The 25,953-nt window shown below is 37.8% G+C and overlaps 7 protein-coding genes across 7 annotated transcripts in view; 4 read left to right on the plus strand and 3 right to left on the minus strand.

Moving 5' to 3' along the window:
* The window catches only part of LOC109582980 (DBH-like monooxygenase protein 2 homolog), a 1,612-nt gene extending 1,517 nt beyond the window's left edge, over nt 1-95 (plus strand). The window contains exon 3 of the mRNA XM_019998082.1: nt 52-95. Within this exon, the coding sequence (XP_019853641.1) occupies nt 52-95 (44 nt within the window). The remainder of the gene's footprint in view (nt 1-51) is intronic.
* LOC100633897 (DBH-like monooxygenase protein 2 homolog) lies at nt 37-1,496 on the plus strand. The gene is made up of 7 exons (XM_019998093.1): nt 37-151; nt 198-361; nt 408-614; nt 671-730; nt 774-901; nt 949-1,096; nt 1,152-1,496. Exons 1-7 carry the CDS (start codon nt 121-123, stop codon nt 1,362-1,364), a joined length of 951 nt encoding a protein of 316 aa, XP_019853652.1. The 5' UTR covers nt 37-120; the 3' UTR covers nt 1,365-1,496.
* A 53-nt stretch (nt 1,497-1,549) lies between these two features.
* On the minus strand, nt 1,550-2,791 carry LOC100634024 (dnaJ homolog subfamily B member 4-like). Its single transcript, XM_011406459.2, has one exon. The coding sequence runs from the start codon at nt 2,705-2,707 to the stop codon at nt 1,646-1,648; it is 1,062 nt and encodes a 353-aa protein (XP_011404761.1). The 5' UTR covers nt 2,708-2,791; the 3' UTR covers nt 1,550-1,645.
* Nucleotides 2,792-2,929: 138 nt separating this feature from the next.
* On the plus strand, nt 2,930-6,982 carry LOC100634151 (methylmalonate-semialdehyde dehydrogenase [acylating], mitochondrial-like). The gene is made up of 17 exons (XM_003387514.3): nt 2,930-3,040; nt 3,084-3,128; nt 3,201-3,278; nt 3,338-3,412; nt 3,461-3,547; nt 3,730-3,808; nt 3,867-4,021; nt 4,085-4,232; nt 4,605-4,726; nt 4,794-4,853; nt 4,906-5,035; nt 5,088-5,185; nt 5,242-5,328; nt 6,201-6,275; nt 6,331-6,435; nt 6,517-6,615; nt 6,740-6,982. The coding sequence occupies exons 1-17, from the start codon at nt 3,014-3,016 to the stop codon at nt 6,839-6,841; spliced, it is 1,572 nt and encodes a 523-aa protein (XP_003387562.1). The 5' UTR covers nt 2,930-3,013; the 3' UTR covers nt 6,842-6,982.
* Nucleotides 6,885-21,297, minus strand: LOC100634277 (signal-induced proliferation-associated 1-like protein 1). The gene is made up of 22 exons (XM_019998091.1): nt 20,270-21,297; nt 15,698-15,864; nt 15,363-15,521; nt 15,103-15,214; nt 14,916-15,014; nt 13,914-14,017; nt 13,608-13,774; nt 13,378-13,484; nt 13,108-13,248; nt 12,954-13,060; nt 12,436-12,525; nt 12,005-12,063; nt 11,569-11,680; nt 11,171-11,421; nt 11,003-11,128; nt 10,532-10,700; nt 10,065-10,238; nt 8,745-9,787; nt 8,092-8,424; nt 7,674-7,815; nt 7,493-7,561; nt 6,885-7,423 (listed from the first exon to the last, which is right to left on the minus strand). Exons 1-22 carry the CDS (start codon nt 21,129-21,131, stop codon nt 7,295-7,297), a joined length of 4,722 nt encoding a protein of 1,573 aa, XP_019853650.1. The 5' UTR covers nt 21,132-21,297; the 3' UTR covers nt 6,885-7,294.
* A 70-nt stretch (nt 21,298-21,367) lies between these two features.
* LOC109582984 (uncharacterized) lies at nt 21,368-24,259 on the minus strand. Its single transcript, XM_019998092.1, has 13 exons — nt 24,179-24,259; nt 24,077-24,126; nt 23,946-24,018; nt 23,364-23,419; nt 23,187-23,316; nt 22,738-22,816; nt 22,623-22,690; nt 22,506-22,576; nt 22,296-22,389; nt 22,152-22,235; nt 22,010-22,096; nt 21,879-21,961; nt 21,368-21,750 (listed from the first exon to the last, which is right to left on the minus strand). Exons 1-13 carry the CDS (start codon nt 24,257-24,259, stop codon nt 21,552-21,554), a joined length of 1,155 nt encoding a protein of 384 aa, XP_019853651.1. The 3' UTR covers nt 21,368-21,551.
* Nucleotides 24,260-24,273: 14 nt separating this feature from the next.
* LOC100633261 (RNA-binding protein 42-like) lies at nt 24,274-25,953 on the plus strand. Its single transcript, XM_003387507.2, has 6 exons — nt 24,274-24,401; nt 24,455-24,606; nt 24,716-24,805; nt 24,874-24,987; nt 25,037-25,231; nt 25,725-25,953. Exons 1-6 carry the CDS (start codon nt 24,292-24,294, stop codon nt 25,856-25,858), a joined length of 795 nt encoding a protein of 264 aa, XP_003387555.2. The 5' UTR covers nt 24,274-24,291; the 3' UTR covers nt 25,859-25,953.

The following is a 25,953-nucleotide window of genomic DNA, read 5'->3' on the forward strand; positions in this document are numbered from 1 at the left end:
AGAAGTATGTAACAAGAATAAATGATATTATTAGACTGTTATTGTTTGTAGGATTTTGTGTATCCTTCCAATGTTGCTTATCCCATTGGAGGTGACCAGTATCAATACGCATACATTGAGATGCACTATGATAATCCAAACAGACTATCAGGTTAACTAATTACAATAAGATTAGTGTCCACTCATTGTTATTGTAGGGGTGATTGATAGTTCTGGTGTGACATTCTATTACATTGATACACCAAGGGAGCATGATTCTGGTATACTTATAGTTGGACAAGCAGTCCACCACACCATGATAATACCTCCTAAAGCAAGGGATTACACTATTTATAGCTTCTGTCCAACTGATTGCACTGCAGTATGATTGGAATATATTATGTACTGTACAATAATCTTGTGTTTAGTTATTTCCTCAAGATGGGATCCGCGTGTTTGCTAATTTGCTTCACACTCATTTGCTTGGTGTAAGCCTTACTGTACATCATCTGAGAGCTACTGATCAGTGTAGATCAGGCAGTGGCATTGAAGAGCTTAAACCTATTGATAGCAACCCATTATATGATTTCAACTTCCAAGAGGGAGTGCATATTAATGAAGTTGTCATTAGACCAGTGAGAGACTATGAAATTGAATTGTTGCATATTTTAATGTAATTTTATTGTGACAGGGTGATACAATTATGCTGACCTGCACATACAATAGTGAAAATCGAAACACAGTAACATTGGTGAGCTGTCCTCACATTAGGTTTTGAATGTTGCTTATAATAGGGAGGGGAGAGCACTCATGAGGAAATGTGTCTATCATTTCTAAACTATTATCCAAGGATAGGAATGACTGACTGTTATAGTTTGCCATCATCACAAAGTTTTACACAATTCTTATCAAGACACTACAAGTATAAAAGTATTTCTTTAGGCTCTAGCTATCTTTTTATTTTCTCAGTCAAAGTAAAATTGATTCATTTAATGGTAACCCATCAAGGTCTAATATCAATAAGATATTTAATAATATCACTTGGACACACGAGGAAACTGAAGTCTTAGAGAACTCACTCTCAACTGGCTCTCAATATTCTTTTTGCTATGGACCTGTAAGCTATTATACTTCTTGTCAATAATGCATTGTAACTGTTGTATCATCTTTAGTCAGTAGCATATACAGATACAAGACAAGATGTGCCATCCATTGGTTGTCCTTATGAAGCACCTCCTGTAATGCTGGAGTGTCCTGACTCTGTTGGTCCTACCACTAATCCTACCACTGATCCTACCACTGATCCTACCAGTGGTGCTGTGTCATTGATTACTCTCTCAGTCACAGTGCTGCTCTTTGCTATGATTGCAATGATCCTCATTTAATTAACTCTTTCTCCTACTCCATTTTTTGCTGCTTTATGTCTTAGATCATCCAACAGGGCTTCGACTTTTTTCACCCTTTTCATTAATAATGAATTTTGTGCCCCCTTTTCATTTATTGATGCTTTTCATTCATTTGTGCCTCCTTCATCTGCTGCATTATAATAATAAATTAATAATAATAATAATTTTACTTGCGATAAATCACAGTGTTAGTGAACACAAAACAAAAGAACATACAATAACAACAAACACTAAAAACAAATAAGATAATAAGTTATTTGTTATGCTGGTAAAGCATTTAAAATTAGTTCTCTTGATGCATGTGGAAGTGATGTAGGAAATATTATATTAAAGTCTACAATGAGATCTCCATATCTTCCTGGTGACTTTGATAGTGGCATGCCATATCCAGCTAGTCTTACTTCAGTTCTTGGATCAATTATTTCACGGACATCACGTGAAACCATGTCTCCACTGATAGTTGGTACATGTATCGAAGTACTACAGAGAGCATCACGAAGAGATATGTTAGCTGTGTAGCGTAGGTTGTTGCCATCCCGACGGAATAAATCGTGAGGTTTGAGTTTGACAATAAAGATGATGTCAGCTGGTATTCTACCGTGAGACTGGTCACCTTCTTCTGCAAATGTTATCTTGGTCCCTTCTTTCCAGCCTGGTTTAACAGTTATCGTAATGATCTTATCTTGTGATGATCTGGTTCCGTCAGGATTAATCACTTGCTTTGTGATTTTAAGGTTCTTGACACAGCCTCTGTATAGTTCCTCGAGAGTTAGGTTTAGAAGACGTTCGATGGGAGGATCTTTACGCTTGGAATTCTGGAAACCTTTTCCTCCTCCCATTCCGCCAAACAGTCCAAAAGGATTTCCACCTCCAAAAGACTCAAACTCCATGTCCTCCATGCCTCCATCAACCTGTGGTCCGTTTGGTGTCATGAATATACGACCACCACTTCCACCTTTTGGATTCCCTGATGAGAAAAAGAATGTGTTTCCTCCTGCACTGCCCCCGAATGGATCCTGCCCACCGAAGAAACTCCTAAAGATCTCGTGAGGGTCGACGTTACCCGAGAACCCGCTAAACCCACCACCAGCTGGGCCACGGCCTTTGAGCCCTTCCTCTCCAAACTGGTCATAGATCTTCTTCTTCTCTGGGTCGCTCAGTATCTCGTAAGCCTCTGCAATGTCTTTGAACTTGCTCTCAGCATCTGGTGACTGGTTCTTGTCTGGGTGGTACTTGAGGGCCATTTTACGATAAGCTTTCTTTATATCGTCTTCACTGGCTCCGCGCTGTACCCCTAGTACATTGTAGTAGTCTTTGCCCATGATGATTGACACAATCTACTGCTTCTGCTTGAGGATAGTCCTTGAATGACGTTTATTATGTTTTAGTGTTCTGACTGATGACCGACTGGTGAGCTCAGTTTTATCCTATCGTCAACTTTTCTCTGGAAAGTTCTATTCATTTGTGCTCCTGCCGGTTCCTGTCTCGTATTTTCTAGCATGTCTACAAACTTCTAGAATTTTCTGCACAGAAGGAGCGAGAGGGTGTGGCTGAGTCTGGGCCACACCCAATTGTCACACCCACTGTCACACCTTCCTGACCTGACCTCTTAATTATTCTCAACAAAGATGTTGCGATTCGCTTTAAAGCCAAAGGTAAGAGAAAGTAATAATTTGCTAGTATCTTTCTCTTCCTCAGGTGTTTGCTTCAGCAGCTGCTGCTCGCTGCATGAGCTCTGGAAATGTAAGTTTGCTTAATGATATTTGGGAGTGGCTTATATAATCCATTATAACCCATCTACTATTAATTACCTAGACTCCTACAACTAAACTATTCATCAATGGGAAATTTGTAGAATCAAAAACCAACAAATGGGTCGACAACTTTAATCCGGTACAGAAAACTCCTTTAATAATAGATATTGTATTATGAGGATGTCCCTTTATAATTAGGCAACTAACGAGCTTGTTACCCGAGTACCTTGTGCCACTCAAGAGGAGATGAAAGCTGCTGTAGATGCTGCCCAAGTGAGCTCAAAACCAGTTATGATAACTGGTTTTACTTGTCACTCGTAGGCTGTTTTCAAGGACTGGAAGGAGACCAGCGTTATGACTCGTCAGCAAGTTATGTTTCGACTCCAACACATCATACGAGAGAACATTGTAAGACACTTGAGTCTCATTTTTATTGTGTGGTACATGTAGCAAGAAATCTTAAAATAGTAAATTAAAGGGACTGAAAATGCTAAAATTAATGTATATACATGTATATATACACACAATTAAAAGTGATTCATAACATGAATTTTCATACTTTTTTCTGCACACATTCACGTGCACTCTAGTCTGATTTGGCTAAAGTAATAACGCTAGAGCAAGGGAAGACATTAGCTGATGCTGAAGGAGACGTATTGAGAGGACTACGTGAGCACTTATCTAGCTATATCCTCCATTTTATCACCATTTGTCTCTCTCCCTCCAGAGGTGGTTGAACACTCCTGTAGTATCACTAGTCTACAGTTAGGAGAGACATTGGGATCCGTTACTAAGGACATGGATACTTATACTTACCGTGAACCACTGGGGGTGTGTGCTGGAGTGACGCCATTTAATTTCCCTGCCATGATACCGCTATGGGTTAGTTCTATAGAACTTTTAAAATTTTTATTTATTTATTATTATTATTATTTATTATTTTAGATGTTTCCCCTAGCACTTGTATGTGGCAATACGTTTGTTATGAAACCCAGTGAGCTTGATCCAGGCGCTACGATGATGCTGATGGAGATGGCAAAGGAAGCAGGTGTACCTGATGGAGCCGTCAACGTCATTCATGGACAGAAAGAATGTGAGACTCTATATTACTGCATGCAGCATAACGTACATATATACATGTATAAAAAGAAAATATTTGCAGGTTGATCAATATTTGGTGGATTAGAGAAATAATTATTATCAATATAAAAATATACCCATTAATTTTTTTAGCAAAGACAAATTGGAAAAGGATTTCATATTGACTATGTTACTGTTATGCCTCATTTGCAGCTGTTGTTATGGAGCCTCTTGTACAATACACACATACCTTGTGTTCATGCATCCCTTGTACCTTTCATCTATCAATGGCACCTTTAGAAAGAGTTACAAACTGTTGTACCACATTGTCCTGATCTTTTTTTACTTAACTTTAAACTTATTGCTATGATTATTTTTCATGCAGCTGTCGATTTTATATGTGACGAGCCAAGAATCAGAGCTATCTCATTTGTCGGTAGCGATAGAGTTGGAAAGTATATTTACGAGAGAGGGACAGCTAATGGGAAAAGGGTACAATCGAACATGGTAAGGAGGGAGAAATGGAGACTGAGAGAGTAAAGAAGGAGTCATTACATTTTGTACTTTTGTCTAGGGCGCTAAGAATCATGGTATAGTCATGCCTGATGCCAATAAAGAGCACGCCATTAATCAGGTAAGCCTTTTTGAACTTTATCTATCAGGTCATGTGATTGTCATGTGGCTAGTTGGTTGGAGCTGCTTTTGGTGCAGCTGGACAGCGTTGCATGGCACTGTCAACAGCTGTATTTGTTGGAGAAGCAAAGGAATGGATACCAGAGGTTGTGGCTAAAGCCAAGAAACTTAAAGTAGATGGAGGCAAGGATTAATAGTGGAAGAAAAGGATTTATGCGTACATGCTTTTATTTAGGAACTGAGAAAGGGGCTGATTTGGGTCCACTCATTACTCCTGAAGCAAAACAAAGAGTCTGTGATCTTATTCAAAGTGGAGTAGAAGAAGGAGCTAGTGTAAGAAAGAGAGAGACAATTAAGTTATTATGATAGTTTTTAAATTTCTTTTCCAGCTGGTCCTTGATGGGAGAGACGTTAAGGTTGATAGTGGGTATGAGAAAGGAAATTTTGTGGGTCCATCCATCCTGTCTGAAGTCAAGGTATTTCAATATAGCACATTTTGACCCAGTTTTTGAGCAATTTTAAAAATTCATAAAAACTCCAAATTTGATCGGAATCAACTCAAACTTTCTATGCAACATAAGTACATGTATATGCATCAGAAAAAGTTATAAAAGTTGAGAATTCTCACCAAGTGATTTTTAGCGAAATTTGGCCCGTGACCCTGTACTATAGTACAGGGACTTTGGCCCAGTTTTTGAGCAACTTTAAAAATTCATAAAAACTCCAAATTTGATCGGAATCAACTCAAACTTTCTATGCAACATAAGTACATGTATATACATCAGAAAAAGTTATAAAAGTTGAGAATTCTCACCAAGTGATTTTTAGCGAAATTTGGCCCGTGACCCTGTACTATAGTACAGGGACTTTGGCCCAGTTTTTGAGCAACTCTAAAAATTCATAAAAAATCCAAATTTGATCGGAATCAACTCAAACTTTCTACGCAACATAAGTACATGTATATGCATCAGAAAAAGTTATAAAAGTTGAGAATTCTCACCAAGTGATTTTTGGTGAAATTTGGCCCGTGACCCTGTACTATAGTACAGGGACTTTGGCCCGGTTTTTGAGCAACTTCAAAAATTCATAAAAAATCCAAATTTGATCAGAATCAACTCAAACTTTCTACGCAACATAAGTACATGTATATGCATCAGAAAAAGTTATAAAAGTTGAGAATTCTCACCAAGTGATTTTTGGCGAAATTTGGCCCGTGACCCTGTACTATAATACAGGGACTTTGGCCTGATTTTAAAGCAAAGTTAAAAATTAATTTTCATTGAAATCAATATGCAACATAAGAACCTGTCATGTACATGTTTTATCATATTTTATATTACACTATTAGCCAAACATGAAATGTTATACTGAGGAGATATTTGGACCAGTTCTAGTGACACTAAATGTCGACACTTTGGACGAGGTACAGCTCATGATATTAAATAAACTACCTTTAAAATGTTCTCTTGATTCCTTAGGCAATTGAACTCATTAACAGCAATCCTTACGGGAACGGGACAGCCATTTTTACAAACTCCGGTGCAGCTGCAAGAAAGTTCCAGAATGAGATTGATGTTGGGCAGGTTTGTTTTCAGTACCAGCATGAGAAATAATCGGCTACAAATACATTTCTATTTCTCTCTCTCTCTCTCTCATGCCCGTAGGTTGGTATCAACGTTCCGATTCCTGTTCCTCTCCCAATGTTTTCATTCACTGGCTCACGTGCATCATTCCAAGGAGACGTCAATTTCTATGGAAAACAGGTCAGACATTTAAAAACCGAATTACCTTTAATAAATTAATATATTAATTTATTTATAATAATTATATTAAAAATCAAACTATCAATTTTATTTTAATGAAATAATTATTATATTTTTAATATAGGGCATACAGTTTTACACCCAGGTGAAGACTATCACTAGTCTGTGGAGACAGGAAGACGCTGGAACTGGTCCCACACCAACTGTGATGCCCACCATGAAATAAAGAAAATATTTTCTATCATCTTTTTCTTGTTATTATTATCTAGTTAAGTATAATAGTAGGACAGAGAAGGAAATTTGTTATTAATTATCATCTATTGTTATTAATATTGTTTTTTTTCATTTCAACTTTACAAATAAAGTATATTGCGTAATTATGGCTACGGACAAAAATTTGCGCCTTTTTTATTACAATTTTAATTGCATTTTATTTTAATTAACACATCAAAATAATAAATAACAAAAAACAATAATAATAATAATAATGATCGATTCACAAAAATGATTGTAATTTTTACAAAATTTTAAATTTCCAGAAAAATAATGCGTCCCTCTCCTTTAAGTGCAAAAGCAGAGAAAACAATAATTAATTTTTGTAATGATAAATTAATGATGATAATAATAGTTAGTAGAAACGAGAAGAGAAAGAGAGAGAGAGAGAGGGTGGAGTGATGAATTAGACTTGAGAGCTTGTGGCTGACAGTTTGCGGTGAGTGTTCTGTGACTGCTGTCTCTTTTGAAGGTCGCTGATTTGTTTCTCCATTTTCTTTAAACAATTCCTCAACTCTTTATTACTCTCTGACTCCTACAGAATTAATAATAATATTCCAACAATCAATGGTTCTTCTAGACAGCATATTATTGTATATCTAACCTGCTCTAGTTTAGACTCCAGCTGGGCTACTTTGCTTTTTAAATGATGAACTGGCTCACTTTGTACAGACTAATAAGAAGGAAAAGAATAATACCACTGCATGACACAATATCTCAATTATCTTCCCCCTCCCTCCCTCCCTCCCTCCCTCTCTCTCTCTCTCTCTCTCTCTTATTCTTACAATATTGGATGTGCTGTATCCAGTAGGACTCTCCGATCTAGTTGGGCTGCCAGCTGGATGCACAATTTGATGATTCACTGGATCGTTAGTTACATCAAGTACGCCGGCTTCCTCTGTCTGTTTCACCCATTCAGCAACACTCCTATATTATACCAATATCCATCACATTATTAAGTCACCATAAAAGGTGCAAAATTACACAAGAACATTTCTTTCTAAATAAAATTGTACTTGCCAGCTCAATGAGCTCATAAATGTAGATAAAAATTAAGGGACAGGCCTTTAAAAATTGGAAGATATTTTGAAAGGCTTTGTACACGTATAACATCATGTACAAGTACATGTACGTGCATGCATGCATAAGCATTAGAATTAAGCAATAAAATTAACAATAAAACCACCAGCTGTACTCCCTTACCTGCAGTAACTGGTGATATCGCCCATGACAGTGTCCCAAGAGAGGAGCTGATTGTCAGCGTCTGACATTTCCTCTCTCTCGTCAAAAGTGAAGTGTTTTTCCGAGAGACTTTTAGGACTCTGTAAATGACTAGCGCCAGTGCCAAACAATGGCTTCCTGGCCACGCCTCCTTGATACCTCGAGTCTCCTTGATATCTTGAGTAGCCATTGTGAGATTTCGGAGTGAGAGAAAGAGGTTTTTGAGGAGGGTTTAGAGTCTGTCTGTGTTTGGGTGAGGCAGACGGTGAGATGGAGCCTCTCGTTCTGTAGTACGAGTGATTGATACCTTCGTCTCTGTGTGAATAAATGAATTAATAGAGTGAGTGGGTGGAGCATTTGTGGCTTTATAATTATGTATTGGCAGCGTAACATTAAGTTAATTGTAAAATTATTTCAAAATCAATAATAATAACAATAATAATAATAATAAATTAAAATAATCTCTCTCTCTGTCTCTTTCTTGTCATAACACGTACACTTTTAATAAAAACATGTCACTGTCCATGCATGTACATAAGCTATAATTAACAAACAAACAAACAAAAATAAAAACACAAACAAACAAACAAAATCAAAAACAAACGACAAGTCTAATAAGTTCTAGCTTCTCTCACCTTCGCTCATCGCCGCCAATGAAAGTGAACCGAGGCTGATTGGAGAGGCTGTTTGGAGTTGCGAGGGGAGATTCAACAGAGTTCTTTCTCATCGGAGAACATGGCTGGCTTCCAGTAGAGTGTCTCGTCTTGAAGGACCTAGGTAGCGTCTGTGTAGAGCCGGTTTTCATTTCCCAGAGTTTAGTTCGGTCTCTCACAGAAAGTTTAGTCATTTTAGTACTCGTCTTAACTTTGTCTTCTCTCTCAAGATCATCAGGAGAAGCTCCTTCTTCAAAAAGTTCCAAGACCTCGTCTAGAGGCTTCGTAGGGTTACTGATCTGCTGGGTCAGAGATGGGTGTGGCTTCACTCCATTGCTACTTATATTTTCTGTATCATTAGTCTCGAGCGTTTCGCTATCGCTAGTGGGCGGGGCAGTGGGTGCGGTCTTCTGTCTGAATGGTTGTCTGACTTGAGCGTTTCGCTGAAAGAGAGCGTCCGATGAAGGTCTCTCGGGAGGCGGCAGACTCTCTCCCCTGTCCTCTCTCCCGATCAACCTGTTGCCTTCATCTTCCTCGAGTATTTCCGTCGCATCCCAAGACATCGGGCGATGAGTCTTTGCCCCAGTCTCTTCTTCATCGTGGCTCCCACCAGATGGCTGTAGACTGGGTTCTTGGTTCTGCGATACGACTATTGGGACATGAGAACTTTTACGAGAGACAGAGGAGCGATACGGGCGAGAGTGCTGAAGGGAAAACCTCTTCTTCATTTCGTGGACTTGACCGACCGGAGGCATATTGTCGAATCCCTTTTCCCCTAACGCTCCAGGCACTGGGTACTTCCTCTGGACGTGGGAGAGAGGGGAAGCAGTGTGCCTCCTATCAGGTATTGATGAGCTCTGGGATATCTGAGTGTTTATGTATGGGGAATGCTCCTCTATCTGATGGTTGGCTGGTTGGGGAGTCCATGAATATCTCTCACTGGATTCTCCATCTTCTCCAGAATGATCCATGATATTATTAGCTAACTGTAGTACACTCTGCCTTATAGCTTTGGGTTGAGTGACCTGCGGAGAGAAAAGAGAGAGAGGGGGAGAGAGAGAGAGAGGGGGGGTAAATTAAAGAGGAGAGCGAAAAGTAAAGGGCAAAGGTCATTAGATATCATGGTGCTGGTTTACAAACAGTTTTGTTTTTATGAAAGTTAACAAAGTCAAACACAAGCAATAAGCAGTTATATACACTGCACGCATCACACAATCTATTTTTGTAATCACACACCTACATGTACATGCACAAAAATGTATTTTTAGTTTACTGTACGTGTGTACATGTAAATTCACGTACCTTTAATCTTGAATAGCTCTTTCCAGCACTAGGACTAGGAGGACCCCCTCCCCCTCCCCCTCCTCCTCCTCCCCCTCCTCCTCCTGTGGTGTTCAGTGATACTGCACTCTTAGCTGACGGTGATAGACTACCTCTGTTACCATAACTCAATAGCCGATCATAAATATTCTCATCCTAAAAAATAAAAAAAAGGGATCCAATTTTGATCAGAATCAACTCAAACTTTCTACGTAACATAAGTACATGTATATGCAACAGAAAAAAATTATAAAATGAAGAATTCTCACCAAGTGATTTTTGGTGAAATTTGACAAAAGTCCCTGTACTTACAGTACAGGGACTTTTGCCTGATTTTGGAGCAATTTTAAAAATTCATAAAAAATCTAATTTCAATTAAATTCAGCTCAAAGTTCATAAACAACATAAGAGCATGTACATATACAGGGTATATCTATTGTATGCCACACCTGCTGATAAGGATCAACGACTTGTAAGTGATCTGGGCGTGTCCTTCTCCTACTGCTCGAAGCACCTACAAAAACGGTGTCTGCCGAGAGTTTCCTCCCGCAATGAGTAGGCGGGGCTTGCAGTGCCTCGCTGCTGTCAGGAAGAGGAGGAGGTGAAGATTTAGAAGACCTAAGAGAGAGAGAGAGAGAGAAAACAGAACTCATTCAAAATGACTGGCAATTACTGTATCATAATGTTTAATACTAATCCCATTACTTAATTCAATAGAAAACAAAATGACCATAATACATGTACAAAGTATAGCTACAGAAATTGTAGAACTACAATGAACATCAACAACAATCAAAAAGTATAATATATCCTATTTTGGTATAAATTCAGAACAATAACAATGTCACATGACAGAGCAGTCACATGAGTCCATCTACAATATACTGAAGTATACTAATAGTATGCATGCATATACTAACATGTTGTTAGAGTTCTTTTCCTGATTATTATCGGTAGTTTCCTCCGACTCGTTACATTCATTAATAGCCTGAGGTCTTAAAGACCACACTTCCTCCCAATCAACTGGTACACGCTGGAGGCGCGGCCTATAAAAACAATAAATAAATAAATAAATATATAATGTTTACCTATCTGATCGTGGAGCAGGTGGAACCACAAAAGCTCTTACGACAGCTCTGTTCTTATCGTGTAACAGGTCAGCAATATCACCAGGAGGATTACAGCACACGAGCTTATCTTCAACTTGTAGAACCTGGGCTCCTTTTTGAAGTCCTCTCATCTTAGCCAGGCCGTCAACACGGACGACAGTTCCGTTTTGATCGATTGTAAAACCTAATAAACCAGAGATGACACTCCGACCAAATTCAAGAAGAATAGCCTAAAAAGAGAGAGAGATTATTTTTTTAAAAAGGAACAAACATACATGTATGTGTATATGTACATGTATATGGCATAACAAATGACCATAAAATAACAAAAACAAGAAGTGTAAAGTTTGTGTTTAAAAGAGTGAGACTGGACTAACTTCCTGTGCATTTGATAAAGCCACCAGTCTTCTACAAAAGTCCAAAACATCCTCCACCTGCTCGTGACACTCAATACTCAAGCAATAACAATGATCATAGAAGAGATTAAGTCTAAAGAGAAAGTGAAAGTTAATAAAAATGTACATGTACATGTACATGGTACACATGAAGTCCTAAATAACCAACAACAACACAGCTACAGTGAACTAATACACTTGTATGTATTGTACATGTACATCTTTAATTTTCTCTCTCCCCCTCTCTCTCCTCTCTCTCTCCCTCTCTTTTGTGACATCAAAGGCAAAAAGGTGATACCTGCACAGTAAAATTTAGAGTATTACAAACTACACTGTACATTTATATAGCCTTAATGTAGAGTAGTATTATAATAAATATAATAAATGATATACTTGTACTATCTAGAGTTTAGCTTACCTATTCCTGTCATGTGTATATCCACTAATGTCAGTAGTAGGAATGTGTAGTAAAGCAACCTGCAATGAACATGAAAACAAATCAACACACACAACAATATACTATAAACTATACACACACACACACACACACACATGTACATGTACATGTACATATACACTATACTACCGTGTGGTATATCAAGAGTAGATGTATACTGTATGTGTTCTTCTAATAAAACAAAGTAATCATGTAAATTAGCAAATGTGCAAACAAACATTGAACGCTGCCATTAGTATCGAGTTAGTATCAATGACATCTCTATTGAATGCATGACGGGAATTATTAAAATGAAATAAAATCCATCCAAAAAAAGGAATACACAATATTACATGTATTTTATTGCAAAGAGACACATGTATGAGTGCTGCTGATACAGATACATCACTTGCCTTGTCACTGTTAATGAATGTGAGCACATCAGGAGCGAGACAGAGTGTACAGTCAATACTGTAGTCATGATCCTCTGAGAATGGTAGAGGCTGCAACAAAGAAGATAATGATATTCATTGATGCACATCAAACAACCCACACCACCACCTGTTGAGCATATAATGTGCGACCCACAATGCTATGAACAGGTTAGTAGGATTTATAAGGACAGTCTACATCATTTGCATACCAGATAGTTTGTTGCTGTAAGGCATGGAATCTAAGGATATTAGTTAATCAAAATTTTTGAATGGACCTTATGATGGTCCTGCACATTTTTGATACTAAAAACTAATTGTGGGGCTAGGGGGATCAATTTTGATCAATCTGATGGAGTATTGGTGGTATGCACAATAATAGCCAATTGAACTGCCAATCTAACATCATCACGTGATTGCCATGTGATCATCATGTGACTGTCATGTGATCATAATGTGATTGTCATGTGATCATAATGTGATTGTCATGTGATGCTTACCTTCCAGTGTCTCATTATGATAGACACAGACCAGGTCATAGCCCCAGGGGTAAACAGTATCGGACTCACCAACCCAGCACGGTCACGCTTGCGTCCAAACAATCGACCTGAAAACACGAAAGTATGAAACACGAAAAAACAAGAATGAGATTACCAAGAGCTCCTGACCCGGCCTGATCAATAGTAACGGAGGTGGCTCCTTCTTTGACAAGATCACTGAGATATTGTTTACGAGTTCTAGTGGCCATTGCATAGAGTTTGTCACTGTGAAGGGCAGCATTGCAAGCATTGATTACTAGAGAGAGAGAGAGAGAGAGAGAGAGAGAGAGAGAGAGAGAGAGAGGGAGAGGAGAATGACTATTAATATCAAGCACAGAAAAACTGAATGAAATTTGCAGATAAAAAGACACAAGGTTCTTCTTACATTTTGTGATTAGGAAATTTCTAAATTTTTCACTTTTCTGGAAAGTGCCCCCTTCAGGGATGGGTGGGCCAAAATAAGGGACATCATTACTCCTTGAGACAGAAACTCTAAAAAAGGAGGAGAGAGGAATGAGTGAAGATATTGAGAAAGAAAGAGAGAGAGAGAGAGAGAGAGAGAGAGAGAAAGAGAGAGGGAGAAGGGGGAGGGAGAGAGGGGGGGAATCTGCTCACTTGTAAGCAGGTGGACCAGGGCTCTTTGGGTTGCTTTCCTCTACTCTGACTACAATGAAGATGTGTTGAAAGTGTGATCTTATAGTCTTAGGAGAGAAAGGGATTGAGCCAGGCTCTTGAAATATCAGCGTCACTATATCATTACCGATATGTCTCTTTCTAAGCAGCTGCAAAATAATAAAAAAAGAGGACACACATGTACATGTACATGTATATACAGTATTATGATTGATGAAAAATTCACACTAATTTAAGTGAAGTAGAATCAGTTCTTATAGCCTACAGTACTCTGTCTCTCTATTCTACCTGTTGTTTATTGGCAGGAGTGAATGGTAAAAGCGTTGACACGTGAAACATGATCTCTGAGTTCTCATACGAAGTATAGATGCTGTATTCACCTGTTGTGTCGGCTAATAGGAGGAAGAGAGGAGAAGTGACAAATGAATAATTACAGTGTCGCTATAACAACTCTCCTCCTCTCTCTATCACTCTATGCATTCCTACATTAACATGTTGTGATGGAGTTGGGCTATAAAATATCCTATTAGACAAACACCATGTGTACATGTACATACAGTTGCTCTTCACACATATACAATACACATGTATGTGTACATGTACATGTACATACATGTAGAGAGCATTTATACCAGAGAGCTGCTGGAATATTAGTACAAAAAGACACAGTATAAGAGGAATGAAGACTTGTCTTTGTTTCAGCTCCGAGAGCCACTCATTGCTTACTTACATTCAAGAAAATGAAATGGAGGACCCACTAGTTAATCCGTTAGCTCAATCGGATAATCCTTTTTGTATGTACATGTGTATATTCTCACTAAAGTCTCATGGAAACAGTTCACATAAGCAGACACACACAGACTAAGTACAGTGTAAGTATAGCTGCTTTTTTTCCCTCTCTCATAACACTTTTGATATACCAAATCCCAATAGAATTACAATACAAACTCTCATCATCATCATTATCACTATCATAATAATAATAATAATAATGTAATGTCATTATTACTATCATCATCATATCGAGGGGTTAAATACACAACAGAATTAACACACACACACACAATTAGTGTCTGTGACATATACTCATGCCATAATGACACACATATGTACATGTGTAGTATGATGTTAACACATATCAGACGATAACACAAGATCAGTTACATATATACATGTACATGTACATGTAGGCATGCAGGGTTGTCCATTAAAGTATAAATTTTTAAAGTTGCTCACAAAACCTGAGAAACAGTCTACTCTACCGCCCACACAATTAGTTGATTCGCTCACTTTTATTGTCCAGCTGGGCTCGGTACTTGTTGAACCCTTTCATCTTTACTTTCTCGCCGATCAGATCAAGAAACTCCTCAAAAGCAGGACTACCGGTTTCTGAAGAAACACAAAAAAATAAGTCACATAAATTTGATATTATCTAATCTTTTTCCTTAGTCTTTGATCCTCCCTCTCTCTCTCTTACCATTATTGTACCATTCTTCTTCAGTTATTTGGCCGGCCTTACAATAAAGGACTCCAATCTTATACTTGTTGTTTAGCTCCTGCTCATCGAGACGCATCAACTCTCTTGTAGTCTAGAAAGAGAAAGAGAGTGATCTTAAATTAGGGCTGTCACTATAGCAGCTGCTGCCCACTAAAGCCACAGCATAGATTAATAACACATAGCAGGTGACTATTAATTCATTACATGTATAAATAGAGAGAATCAAGAACCAATTGTACCTTGTCATCTGATTTTGCTAGTTTCAAAGATGACAGCTGCTGCAGTTCTCCTTGTGTGATGTACTCCATTACTTCCCGTGGTGGTATACCTTTATTTGATCCTGCCTTTATGCTTGAGGGAATAGACTCCTCCATTATAGTACCTCTGAGCGTTGGGATCTGTAAGAGAGAGAGAGAAAACAGTAATGACATGTACAATTACGCACGTAATTTAGTTTTAATTAAATTCTCATTTTCCTTGACAGACACAAGGTACTATATACTCAATTATACCGGCCACAAAAATGTTACAAAAATTTAAGGTAGAGGGAGATAGAGGGGAAATGTTTTCTTACCTCACTGGTTCTTAAAATGACCCTGTACTGATACTTCTGTGTCACTCTTTCATTGCTTGGCTGTCCATTAGAGAAATAGTGTATAACCTTGTTACTCACTTTCTCTCTCTTTAGAGATATGACCACAGGGCCAAGGTTGTCATCAAAACCAACAAAATTCTGATGTTCTGAATAAAGAGAGAAAGAGAGGGAAAAGGATAAATAATGTAGGTAGCAGCTGGATTAGCATGTGTGTATGTATGGGCATGTACAGCATTCCAACTAGTAACAAAATACCAACAATAGAACAACATGTACTCACAACAATAAAAACATTTACATGCTATACCTCACACAAAATGACAGAGGGAGAGAGTGAGGAGAGAGTTTACTGCATAGCACAAAGGATAGATAAGGAAAGCACCTTTACACTTAGCATAACAATAATAATATAAACAATGTACAAGTATAAACAGATTGATGCATACAGGTGCTACGTGACCCTAGATAAGGACACCTTTATAATGAGGACATCTTGTAATGTCCCAACAAAGCCCAAAGGACATACTACATGCATGCACCAAGTACATGTGTACATACAAATTGGATGTACTATACCATATTGATATTCATAGGAAGAAACCACAATAGACATACCAATCTACCAGAGACACTTGTTTGAATATAATTCACATTAACATAAACACATACACACTGTAATTATAAATAACTCCCTCAGAAGAGACAATGAGAATGGAAGGCAAGTAATACAATGATTGGATTCACAGGATACAGCCATCATGGACCTGCTATTCATGAGAGTTTGCTTAATTGTCCATAAAATTTGAAATAAATGGAGTATGGAACATACTACTACAGAAGAACACACACACACACACACACATGCACACACACACACACACACACAGAGGGAGGGAGAGACTTAAAAATGTACAGCTGCAACATTGGCACAGCTGCAGGACATAAATATGAATTATGGCAGTGTACACAAAATTATAAAATTTAAAAACATATTGAGTACAAAAAAACAAAAAATTAAGGAGCAAACATTTTACATGTACACATACATACCAAAAAGGAAACTAAAATGGAGGATATGTGTACATGTACATGATAGAATGAGACGAGAGAATGAGTAAAAATTCCCCCATAACATTGTTTGTTCATTTCTATTTCCTTACTACACATGAACCCAGGAACTTTCATATACTGCACGAAATAGACCAACCAACCAAACACAGGCACACATACATAACAACTCATAACATGTCTTCATTATTAGTAACGCGGTAGCGTTACTAAGTAGGATTTACCCCACTTCAAAATGGCTGCCACTACTTTTGCAGCCTTGCTTAGTATTAGAGCTCTCTAGTATCTTATCATGATCATACCGATAGCCATCTAATGTGTGTGTGTGTTGGTCACAAGATGAAAACCTCAAATATTCCATTCTCTCTCTCAGAGTGTCCCTATATATACACATCAAATCATACCACTGACCTCAATATATTGTAAAGACGACCAATAGAGGAGTAGGTGTACTACATACTACACTGGATGTACAAGTACATATAATGCGGTACATGATTGTAGGCGGCTACTATAGACAGTTGCAGCTGATTTATTGGAGACAAGAGGCAATTGGATAAGGATCAAATTAACATTCTATGACAAACCACAGTCTCAGGAGACTATGAGAAAGTGAGTAACAATGGAGTAGACACATATGCACACGCATACACACATACAGACACATATACATGTACAACTACACAAGTGTACTACATGGATACATTCTATGTGTATGTAATTCCACTAGAATTAAACCATTTCATAAATAAACATGTACAAAACTGTTCTACTCCTCTCTCTCTCTCTCCCTCTTTTCTCCTACGTTAGCGATGGTAACTGGCCGTTAAGTAATTACTAATAATGATGACATATATAGAGTGTGAATAAATAATGAAGAGGTCATGGTTCGTTACAATCAGTTGTCAATATAGTCAAAACTAGCAGAAGATGAGGAGGAGAACTCAATTAAATGAAAGGCTGAGGCCATCAAGACAAAACAATTGATCACATGGAAATGTGCCAGTAGATCACAACCACTCGTACTGTAGCATAAGCGTCCATTGCTCTTGACAAAAGTAATGTTGACAGACAACATTAAAGGCAACTGCTATAACAACAAATGACCTTTTATTAGCAGCCAGTGTTGCCCTGTTGATAATTATGATGGTGAAATCTTCCCAAAACAATTTATACCACGACTTCTAAGATCGTATTAAACATGCCTTCTCTCCCTCCCTCCCTCTCTCTCTCTAAAAATCATAATAATCAAGTCCCCATTATATGTCAATATTTGTCTCCAGAGTCCATAGAAATGGTCACTCAGAAATGAAATAAACTTCAATTCCATGAGTGTGACTACATTTCACTGGTATTTATAACCACACACTGATATCAGTCAGACTAGCAGCCTAGCTATTACTACACACTCACACACACACACACACACACACACACACACACACACACACACACACACACACACACACACACACACACACACACACACACACACAATAAAACTAGACATCACTACTATTAAACTATACAGCACTGATATGTGACAACATCCTATTGTACCTACATATCAGAGATTACAGTGCATATTTTGCCAACCTCGACTGGTATAGGTCAGTGGGTTTAATAGCATTAAAGTAAATAGTAGACAGAGATCAAAAGAAGGAATCATCCTTTGAAAGGTAGCCATCTACAGCTAACACATACAATGGATGGTAAAATGCTTTTTAAAATATACATGTGTGCGTGATTGAGGGATTCTATCTTAAAGAGAGAGAGAGGAGAGAGAGAGAGGGGGATGTGTCAATGCAAGCGTATGACAAATTACACGAGAGGTATTATTAGTAATTATAATGAAGTGGTACAATTAATTACACACACACATAAGTTATACACAAAGGAACACATACACACACAAACAAAGAGAGAGAGAGAGAGAGAGAGAGAGAGAGAGAGAGAGAGAGAGAGAGAGAGAGAGAGAGAGAGAGAGAGAGAGAGAGAGAGAGAGAGAGAGAGAGAGAGAGAGAGAGAGAGAGAGAGATAGCCCAATGTTTGTTAACAGTGCAGCATTTGAATAACAATTCTAACAGCTGCTATAAAAAGTGCCACCTCTTTACAAAGCAAAACAGATAAGAGAGAGAGAGAGAGGGAAAACACATCGATCTAAATTAATAAGCTAAACTGATATTAGTATTCATTATGTTTCTTAATACAGTGTGTGCAAATAAGTCATTATGCCATTAAGGCAATCCTTAACTGCATGATGACACACACACACAAAGGCACTGTAGATTAAACCATTTAAGATGGCGATAAACACCTCGCCATACTAGAATAAGCGATAAGTGTTCTGTTGGCAAAATATTAGCTGGACCTTCCAAGGAAGAGAAAGGAGAGTGTGAGATAAGGTGATTATAATGAAGACACTTTGCATGCATAATGTGAATGAGAATAATAAATATATAGAGGAATCATACATGAAAGAAAGAAGCTTATGGTAATATACATGTACATGCAGTGGGTTACATGTACAATGTATATATAAAGACACATACATGTGTACACATAGAAAAGGCAAAATAAATAAATAAAAAATTGTGTTCCCTTAGGCCTACACAGAATATACTTTAGATGCAATTACAATCAGCAACAAAAACAGAAACAAATGAAGATAAAGTTTAGTTTTCTCTAATTAACATTCGGCCAAAGGTAAACACAATTTTAAGTCGAATAAGGGAATGGGGTAAGTGAGCTTTATCAAATAGATAACAAGACTTTTGTTTATGGCAGGATCCAAAGATAGAAATTGAATCGTAAATCACAAGCTATCAGGAGCAAAAAAGGACAAAGGAATCAATTATTGTAAGGACAGAGGGACAAAGGACAATCGACACACAGCGCTAAACAAAATTAACAACTCATCTTTGAAACACGTTCACACGACAGAACAGCAGCAAATCTGGTGCATTAATGAGAGGAGAGGGATGGAAGATTAGAGGGGCATAAAGTCTAGGTGACACTTTGAGCTGTTGAAACAAAGGCAACGTGTACCAAAACATTGCAAATGCCAATCAGTTGAAGCAAATTGTGGAAATGAAATAACCTGCCATCATTATTACCAGGTACATGACCACACACATACATTTACATGCACATCATACACAAACATGCTCCGTGTTACATTGTACATGTACTGTATAGTAATGTTATCAGTGGTGACTGTCAATCATGACAGTATACATACAATCCAATGGAAGACAAGACATTTAAAATCAATGCCAAAAAAGACAGGTGGTGTCTTTATGCTCCACTCCTACACACTAGCTCTCATCTATAGGAAGCATAAGGACCCATTTCCCTTAGCTCAATAATATGAAATGTTACATTTAACCATGATATGAGGAATGATGATTTGTAGACCATAGGATATAAAATAACGATGGTGAGTAAGAGAGAAAGGGGAAATGAAAGGAAGAAGATGCTAACCTTTATCGTAGAAATAATTTCTATAGTAGCAGGCTCCATAGTCAATGAATTCCAATGGAAACGTTACTCCTGATTGAACAGTGAAAGTATCCACAGATATAGGCCCGTTGCTGCTTTCATCAAATTCACCATCAAGAACAATCTTCTCCCTAGAGCAGACCCTCAGTCTCTTCTCTTGACTCAGGGACTCTCTCAGTTTAGTGATGATGCCCTGTGTGAGGAGCCAGTCTCCTCTTTCACCAATCTCGTTCCTAAAAGCAGGACAGACGGCGACGAGCTCATTCCCGATGTCATCTCCTTGAGAAGTCGACTGGGAGGGATCATTAGAGGGCGAACCCTCTCCTTCCGAGTCCGCAACCGAGTTGAGTAAAGCTGCAGAGGCTCCTGTGGGTTTCCTGAGTACCTGGTGTCTTGATTCAGGGCCACCAGTTGCTTGAACACTGAGCCTGTTCACAGTCACAGACTGAATGTCATAATATCCAAAATTACGAATCTTCCATGTCCTAGTGTCAGGAGTCCCGGGCGACTTTCCTCTTCCTCCAGCAGTTGAAGACATCTCAGAGGAGTCTTGCGACTTTAGCTTGTGTTTGTTACGAAACGAGCCGCTCCTGGAGAAGCTCTTGTTCAGTCCGCCGCGATGTAGTTTACCAGATACAGATTTGTCCTTATGATCTCCTCCTCCTCCGTTGGTAGCAATAATATGAGGAGCACTGGAGGTTGTGGTGACTCCTGTAGTACTAGTATTAGCTAAAACACCACTCCCAGCAGCTGATAATAAAGTGCTCCCACCGGAGGAGCTGTCACCTTCCCTCTTTGGGAATTGAATAGAGCCAGCTTCCTGTACTCCTCCTGCTGCTGACATAGTCCAATAGGCTACACAATCACTCCTTCACAACTATGTAGCGGTTTACTCAGAGACACAACAGTCAGCGTGCTTGGAATATCTTTTGCTCTCTCTCTCTCTCTTGTTCCACTCACTTTCCTTCAACGGCTACAACAAAGAGAATTTCTTTCTCCTCCTCGAGGGATGGGTCTATGAATAATAATTGAAAATAATGGATTCTTAATTTTAATAAGTTAAATTAGCTACATTAATAATTAGCACTGTTAAAGTTTTTTGAAGAAAGGAAATGACAGTGACTATCAATAGAGACAAAATAAAATTTTAACAGAAACAATTAATTTTTAGTAGCCTTGCTAATAAAACAAAGAAACATAATAATAATGAATGTCCTAATTCTTGTATTGCTTTTCCTCTGTATTTTAGATGGCAAAAGTATTGTCATTGTGTAGTGTGTTCATCAGTATCCACACCACTAATAACATCATCATCGATTTCTATGCTGCCAAATGGATCAGACTCTTCACTAAAAGCTGAGAGAGTTGGCTTCTTGATGAGAAGACGATTCTTTGGTTTAACTTTAGCTCCTTTCTCCTCTTCTCCGCCAAGAAAGTCAGACACGACACTTGGAACATAATACCTAATAAACAATGACAAGTAACATCGCTCATTGTTGCTAGTATATTGACTAGAAGCTAGAGTATCTGATGTATTATTATCAATCATTTTTGTTGCAAACTGGCATAGCCTGCTATTTAATAATCACACCTTCCAGTCTCCTTTTCAATGTAGGAGAACCTTCTCCCAAATACTGGAGATGGGACAGCTTTATGTTTAGATGTTTTAACGCTCTAGATTAATATAAAGAAAAATTACACCAGCCACTCCACTCTCTTTACCCGTTTTCTGCGTGAAAAGATTGTTTTCCTTAATGCTTTAAAAAAAGTAGACAAATTTGCTTTTAAAATAGTAACTAAGCAGTTACCCTAAAAATGAAATAAACTAGTTCTATACATTCATCTCTTTTATGCATTAACTTACATCAGCCCATCCTGGATTGCTTTCACAATAAAACTTAATATCTGGATCCTTCATATCCTCATCAGTGATTGTTGAAGCAAAGGACTTTTAAAAACATGAAAAAAGAATTAAACATTAAAATTAATTTATGTCTTGGCTATATACTTTGAGTGTGTTGCCTGTCCTTTTGATGGCTCCGGTCTCTCGGACGTATTCTTCGTCATCAGTCATTATTGATTTTGCAAAATCTTCCATTATGCTATTAAAGAATATCTTTAATACCTCTCTCTCTCCCTCCCTCCCTCCCTCCCTCCCTCCCTCTCTCTCTCTCTCTCAACCTCCCCAGCTGCCAGTCCTTCACTCTCATTAACTAACTCTAGCATAAATTCTGGTGTCTTTTTCTTATAACTTGGATACACATCGTCGGGCCACATTTTCCTAAAAGACTATAAAAAGGTTAAACTACCATCCATATCTTGTTGATTGTCTTACAATGTAACTCTTGTATCCAAAACTTTTCCCAATTACGTACAAAGTAGTGAAAGGGTGCAGAAAAAATTCTGTATTGAACGGGAAAGTAGATAAAATTGATGATTATTTTCTTTACCTTTAAATATTAGATAAGATCCAGTGTAGAATGCAAAGTGGCCCCCTCTGTATTTATGACTCATTACAGTCGTGCCAATCTAAAGTAGCACGGTATAGATCCAAATTTTTGTCAGTCAAAAATTTTGTCGAAATCTTAATTTCTCGTTAAAATTAATTTCTGTCAATAAAATTTTCGTCTTTTTGTTACAAATCAGCATTCTACCCAAATAAAACAAAAATTTCGTCGAACAAAATCCCTGATGAATTCGATGAAATTTTTGACTGATGAAAATTTGAAGCTATACGGTAATCCTAGCTTATTTGTATTAACAATTTTAATGTAGCGTTAGTGTACATGTATTTTAAATGCTCCCTCGAATGCTTGTAACTGCTCAAATTTTATACACAGCATAAGGGCATCAGTATGTTATGCAACCTTTCATAGATATCTTTTATTTCTCGACTAACATTTAAGATGTTGTAATCCTTCTTTCGAATGATTTTGTACACCATGAATCCCCTCAAAGATCCCAAGGTGCTATCCCGAAAGGCAACAACGTAAGTCTGTGTGAGAAGGTATTTGTGAAAATCATGGATACTATAAAAAATGATTATAATATTATATAATTGTGACAATCGTGATACCTGTAACTAGTATTGATGTATTCCTTTGCAAGGATGTACAATTCATTGACTGTAGCCTATGAAGGATACATTCATAGCTACATACATGCATATATACATAATACATATAATATTATATGTGTGTAGTCACTAAAGTATCGGCCAAAAGTAATCACTGCATGCAATAGTGACAACTGCCAATATTCTGATCTCATTCTTAAGTCAAAGCTACTGGTGAGCTTAACCTGGTGAACTAATGTGTTATAGCTATATAAGGAAATGCTACTGGAGGCATCAAATCACAGAAGAGAATTAGCTGTATTATTAAATAAAGAGGCTTCTTTACTGGAAATGGCTTCCTATTAATTTGCTATCCACTACTGAGGGGTATTGCTAACTTATATTTTTAGAAGTATAGGTTATACACCGAGGTAGAGGTTTCTATGGTATTTATTAACCAAGTGATGTAGTCGCGAGGTTAACAAATACCATAGAAACCAAGCCAAATGTAAGTAATCACGAAAACACGCTAATAATTGTCTCCTTTAGGTAAATCTCCTTAACATGCATATCCTCTATAATATTCAAGTCATATTTTCTCACCTCATCAAGGAGGTCTGACTCACACATAAAGGAATACAGTTTAGAGCGAAAATCAGCACTACGACGGTCAGTACTAGTAAATTAATAGTGAAAAAAGCAAAGTGAACAAGCCTTGAACTTTGGATGCCTACCTTCTCTGACCATGTATGAGGGACAAGATCACAATAAAATCTTTCACATTCTGCAATTAGGAGGATGTCATTGCAGTGTCTTATAGCTATTCTCTTCCTTACTTTTAAAAATTTCATACATTTGTTTCTTCCAAAGAAGAGGAAAAAGACCAAGAGAACAAATAAACAAACAGACCAGAACATCTTCAGAAAAAAAATTACTGACTAGTGGCCCTATGTCGTGGGCGTGTCTGTTGATGGGCGTGGCTAAACGTAAAGCTAACGTGTCACTGAAAATGGCTAAAAAAACCATGGATAATGATGTACTGGCTAAAGAAATGGCGAGGTAAAGGTATTATTCTTATACTATTACTCATAACATTCCCTCCTGTTCATCAGGTTTGAGCAGGAAGTGCTAGGAGTGGCGGCATCAGCTCCTCCAAGACCTGCTGTCCGGCCCAAAGGAGTGACTGTCTCTGCTCCTCCCACTACATCACATCCTCCAAGAACTGCACCAGCTCCACCACCACCACAAGCACCAGCTGCATTCAGTGAGACGCTACTCTATTTATGCTACATGTACATGTATATGGGGGCTGGTTTAACTTTATAAAATTCTATTTTATTTATTATAATGATGATTTATATTTACGTGTGTAGATCCAGCACTTCTAATGGGCCATCAGTCTTCAACTCCAGTCTCATTACTCGGCATACAAGCTGTCGTCAAGAATAGTGAAGACAGGACAGGTAGTGTCTATAAGTACTATCATACTTTTAGTTTCTTCCCATGTCTTACAATGTACATGTACATATAGGTCAGTCGTCCTCGAAGAAGTCAAAACAAAAGCAACCGAAAAAGGATCTGTCAAAACTAAGGATCGGAGGAGGTCAAGTTTGGGAAGATCTCACGCTACACGAGTGGGACCCAAGTCAGTCAATCTCTTCTTTATTTTTTATTTTTATAACATAATTTTTTAGACGATTATCGCATATTTTGTGGCGATTTGGGCAACGATGTTAGTGACGATACTTTAGCGAAGGCTTTCATGAAGTACCCGTCCTTCATGAAAGCGAAAGTGATACGAGACAAGTGGTCAAAGAAGACGAAAGGTTTTGGTTTCGTCAGTTTCAAAGACCCACACGACTTTATGGAGGCCATGAGAGAAATGAACGGTAAGACGTACATGCAGTTTATATTATGATTTGTATAGTGACATTAAATAATGACTGTGTGATGTACAGGGTATTTTGACAAAAATTACAAAGAGAGAATTTTCCACTTTTATAATTTATTCTGATAGATATACATGTTCTCATGTGATTTATCAAGATTGAGCTGATTCAGATTAAATTTGGATTTTTTATGAATTTTTAAAGTTGCTCCAAAATCAAGCCAAAGACCAAAGGCTATAGCCTTGGGTCATGGGCGAAATTTTGTCAAAATTGACTAGGAGAGAATTCTTGGTTTTTATAATTTTTTCTGATAGATATACATGTTCTGATGTAGTTTATCAAGTTTGAGCCAATTCTGATCAAATTTGGATTTTTTATGAATTTTTCAAGTTGCCCAAAAAGCTATGTGCTTGTCAGCTCAGAAAGCTCATACTGTTTAGCTCATTTAGGAAAACCCTGGTTTGCTTCTATCTCTCTTTATAATATTCCACAGGTAAATACATTGGTAGCAGACCAGTTCGATTAAAGAAAAGCCTGTGGAAAGACAGGTCCTTTGTAGAAGTAAAGAAGAGAGAGAAGGAAGAGAAGAAGAAGAATGCAGCAATGAAGGCTATGCAGCAGCAATGAAGGGGCTCCCTCTTAACTGTATTTTTAGATATTTATTATTGTACACCTTAAATTATATGTAATGTTGATCATTCATGTTTCAAAATTTAAATTAA

The sequence above is a fragment of the Amphimedon queenslandica genome, unplaced genomic scaffold (genome assembly GCF_000090795.2).
Source record: "Amphimedon queenslandica unplaced genomic scaffold, v1.1 AMPQUscaffold_13340, whole genome shotgun sequence".
NCBI classification, from domain to species: Eukaryota; Metazoa; Porifera; class Demospongiae; order Haplosclerida; family Niphatidae; genus Amphimedon; species Amphimedon queenslandica.

Coding starts and splice junctions, on each gene's coding strand:
- LOC100634151 (XM_003387514.3), top strand. CDS start 3,014: ATGTTGCGATTCGCTTTAAAGCCAAAG. Junction 6,276..6,330: donor ATGTCGACACTTTGGACGAG/GTACAGCTCATG, acceptor TTGATTCCTTAG/GCAATTGAACTCATTAACAG. Junction 6,436..6,516: donor ATGAGATTGATGTTGGGCAG/GTTTGTTTTCAG, acceptor TCATGCCCGTAG/GTTGGTATCAACGTTCCGAT.
- LOC100633897 (XM_019998093.1), top strand. CDS start 121: ATGCACTATGATAATCCAAACAGACTATCAG. Junction 615..670: donor ATGAAGTTGTCATTAGACCA/GTGAGAGACTAT, acceptor TTATTGTGACAG/GGTGATACAATTATGCTGAC. Junction 902..948: donor TTCTTATCAAGACACTACAA/GTATAAAAGTAT, acceptor TTATTTTCTCAG/TCAAAGTAAAATTGATTCAT.
- LOC109582984 (XM_019998092.1), bottom strand. CDS start 24,259: ATGTTCTGGTCTGTTTGTTTATTTGTTCTCTTGGTCTTTTTCCTCTTC. Junction 24,127..24,178: donor AATGTATGAAATTTTTAAAA/GTAAGGAAGAGA, acceptor TCCTAATTGCAG/AATGTGAAAGATTTTATTGT. Junction 22,390..22,505: donor ACACCAGAATTTATGCTAGA/GTTAGTTAATGA, acceptor ATTCTTTAATAG/CATAATGGAAGATTTTGCAA.
- LOC100634024 (XM_011406459.2), bottom strand. CDS start 2,707: ATGGGCAAAGACTACTACAATGTACTAGGGGTACAGCGCGGAGCCAGT.
- LOC100633261 (XM_003387507.2), top strand. CDS start 24,292: ATGTCGTGGGCGTGTCTGTTGATGGGCGTGGCTAAACGTAAAGCTAAC. Junction 24,402..24,454: donor CTGGCTAAAGAAATGGCGAG/GTAAAGGTATTA, acceptor CCTGTTCATCAG/GTTTGAGCAGGAAGTGCTAG. Junction 25,232..25,724: donor GGCCATGAGAGAAATGAACG/GTAAGACGTACA, acceptor AATATTCCACAG/GTAAATACATTGGTAGCAGA.
- LOC100634277 (XM_019998091.1), bottom strand. CDS start 21,131: ATGTCAGCAGCAGGAGGAGTACAGGAAGCTGGCTCTATTCAATTCCCA. Junction 13,061..13,107: donor GGCCGGGTCAGGAGCTCTTG/GTAATCTCATTC, acceptor TCGTGTTTTCAG/GTCGATTGTTTGGACGCAAG. Junction 10,239..10,531: donor TCGTTGATCCTTATCAGCAG/GTGTGGCATACA, acceptor TTTATTTTTTAG/GATGAGAATATTTATGATCG.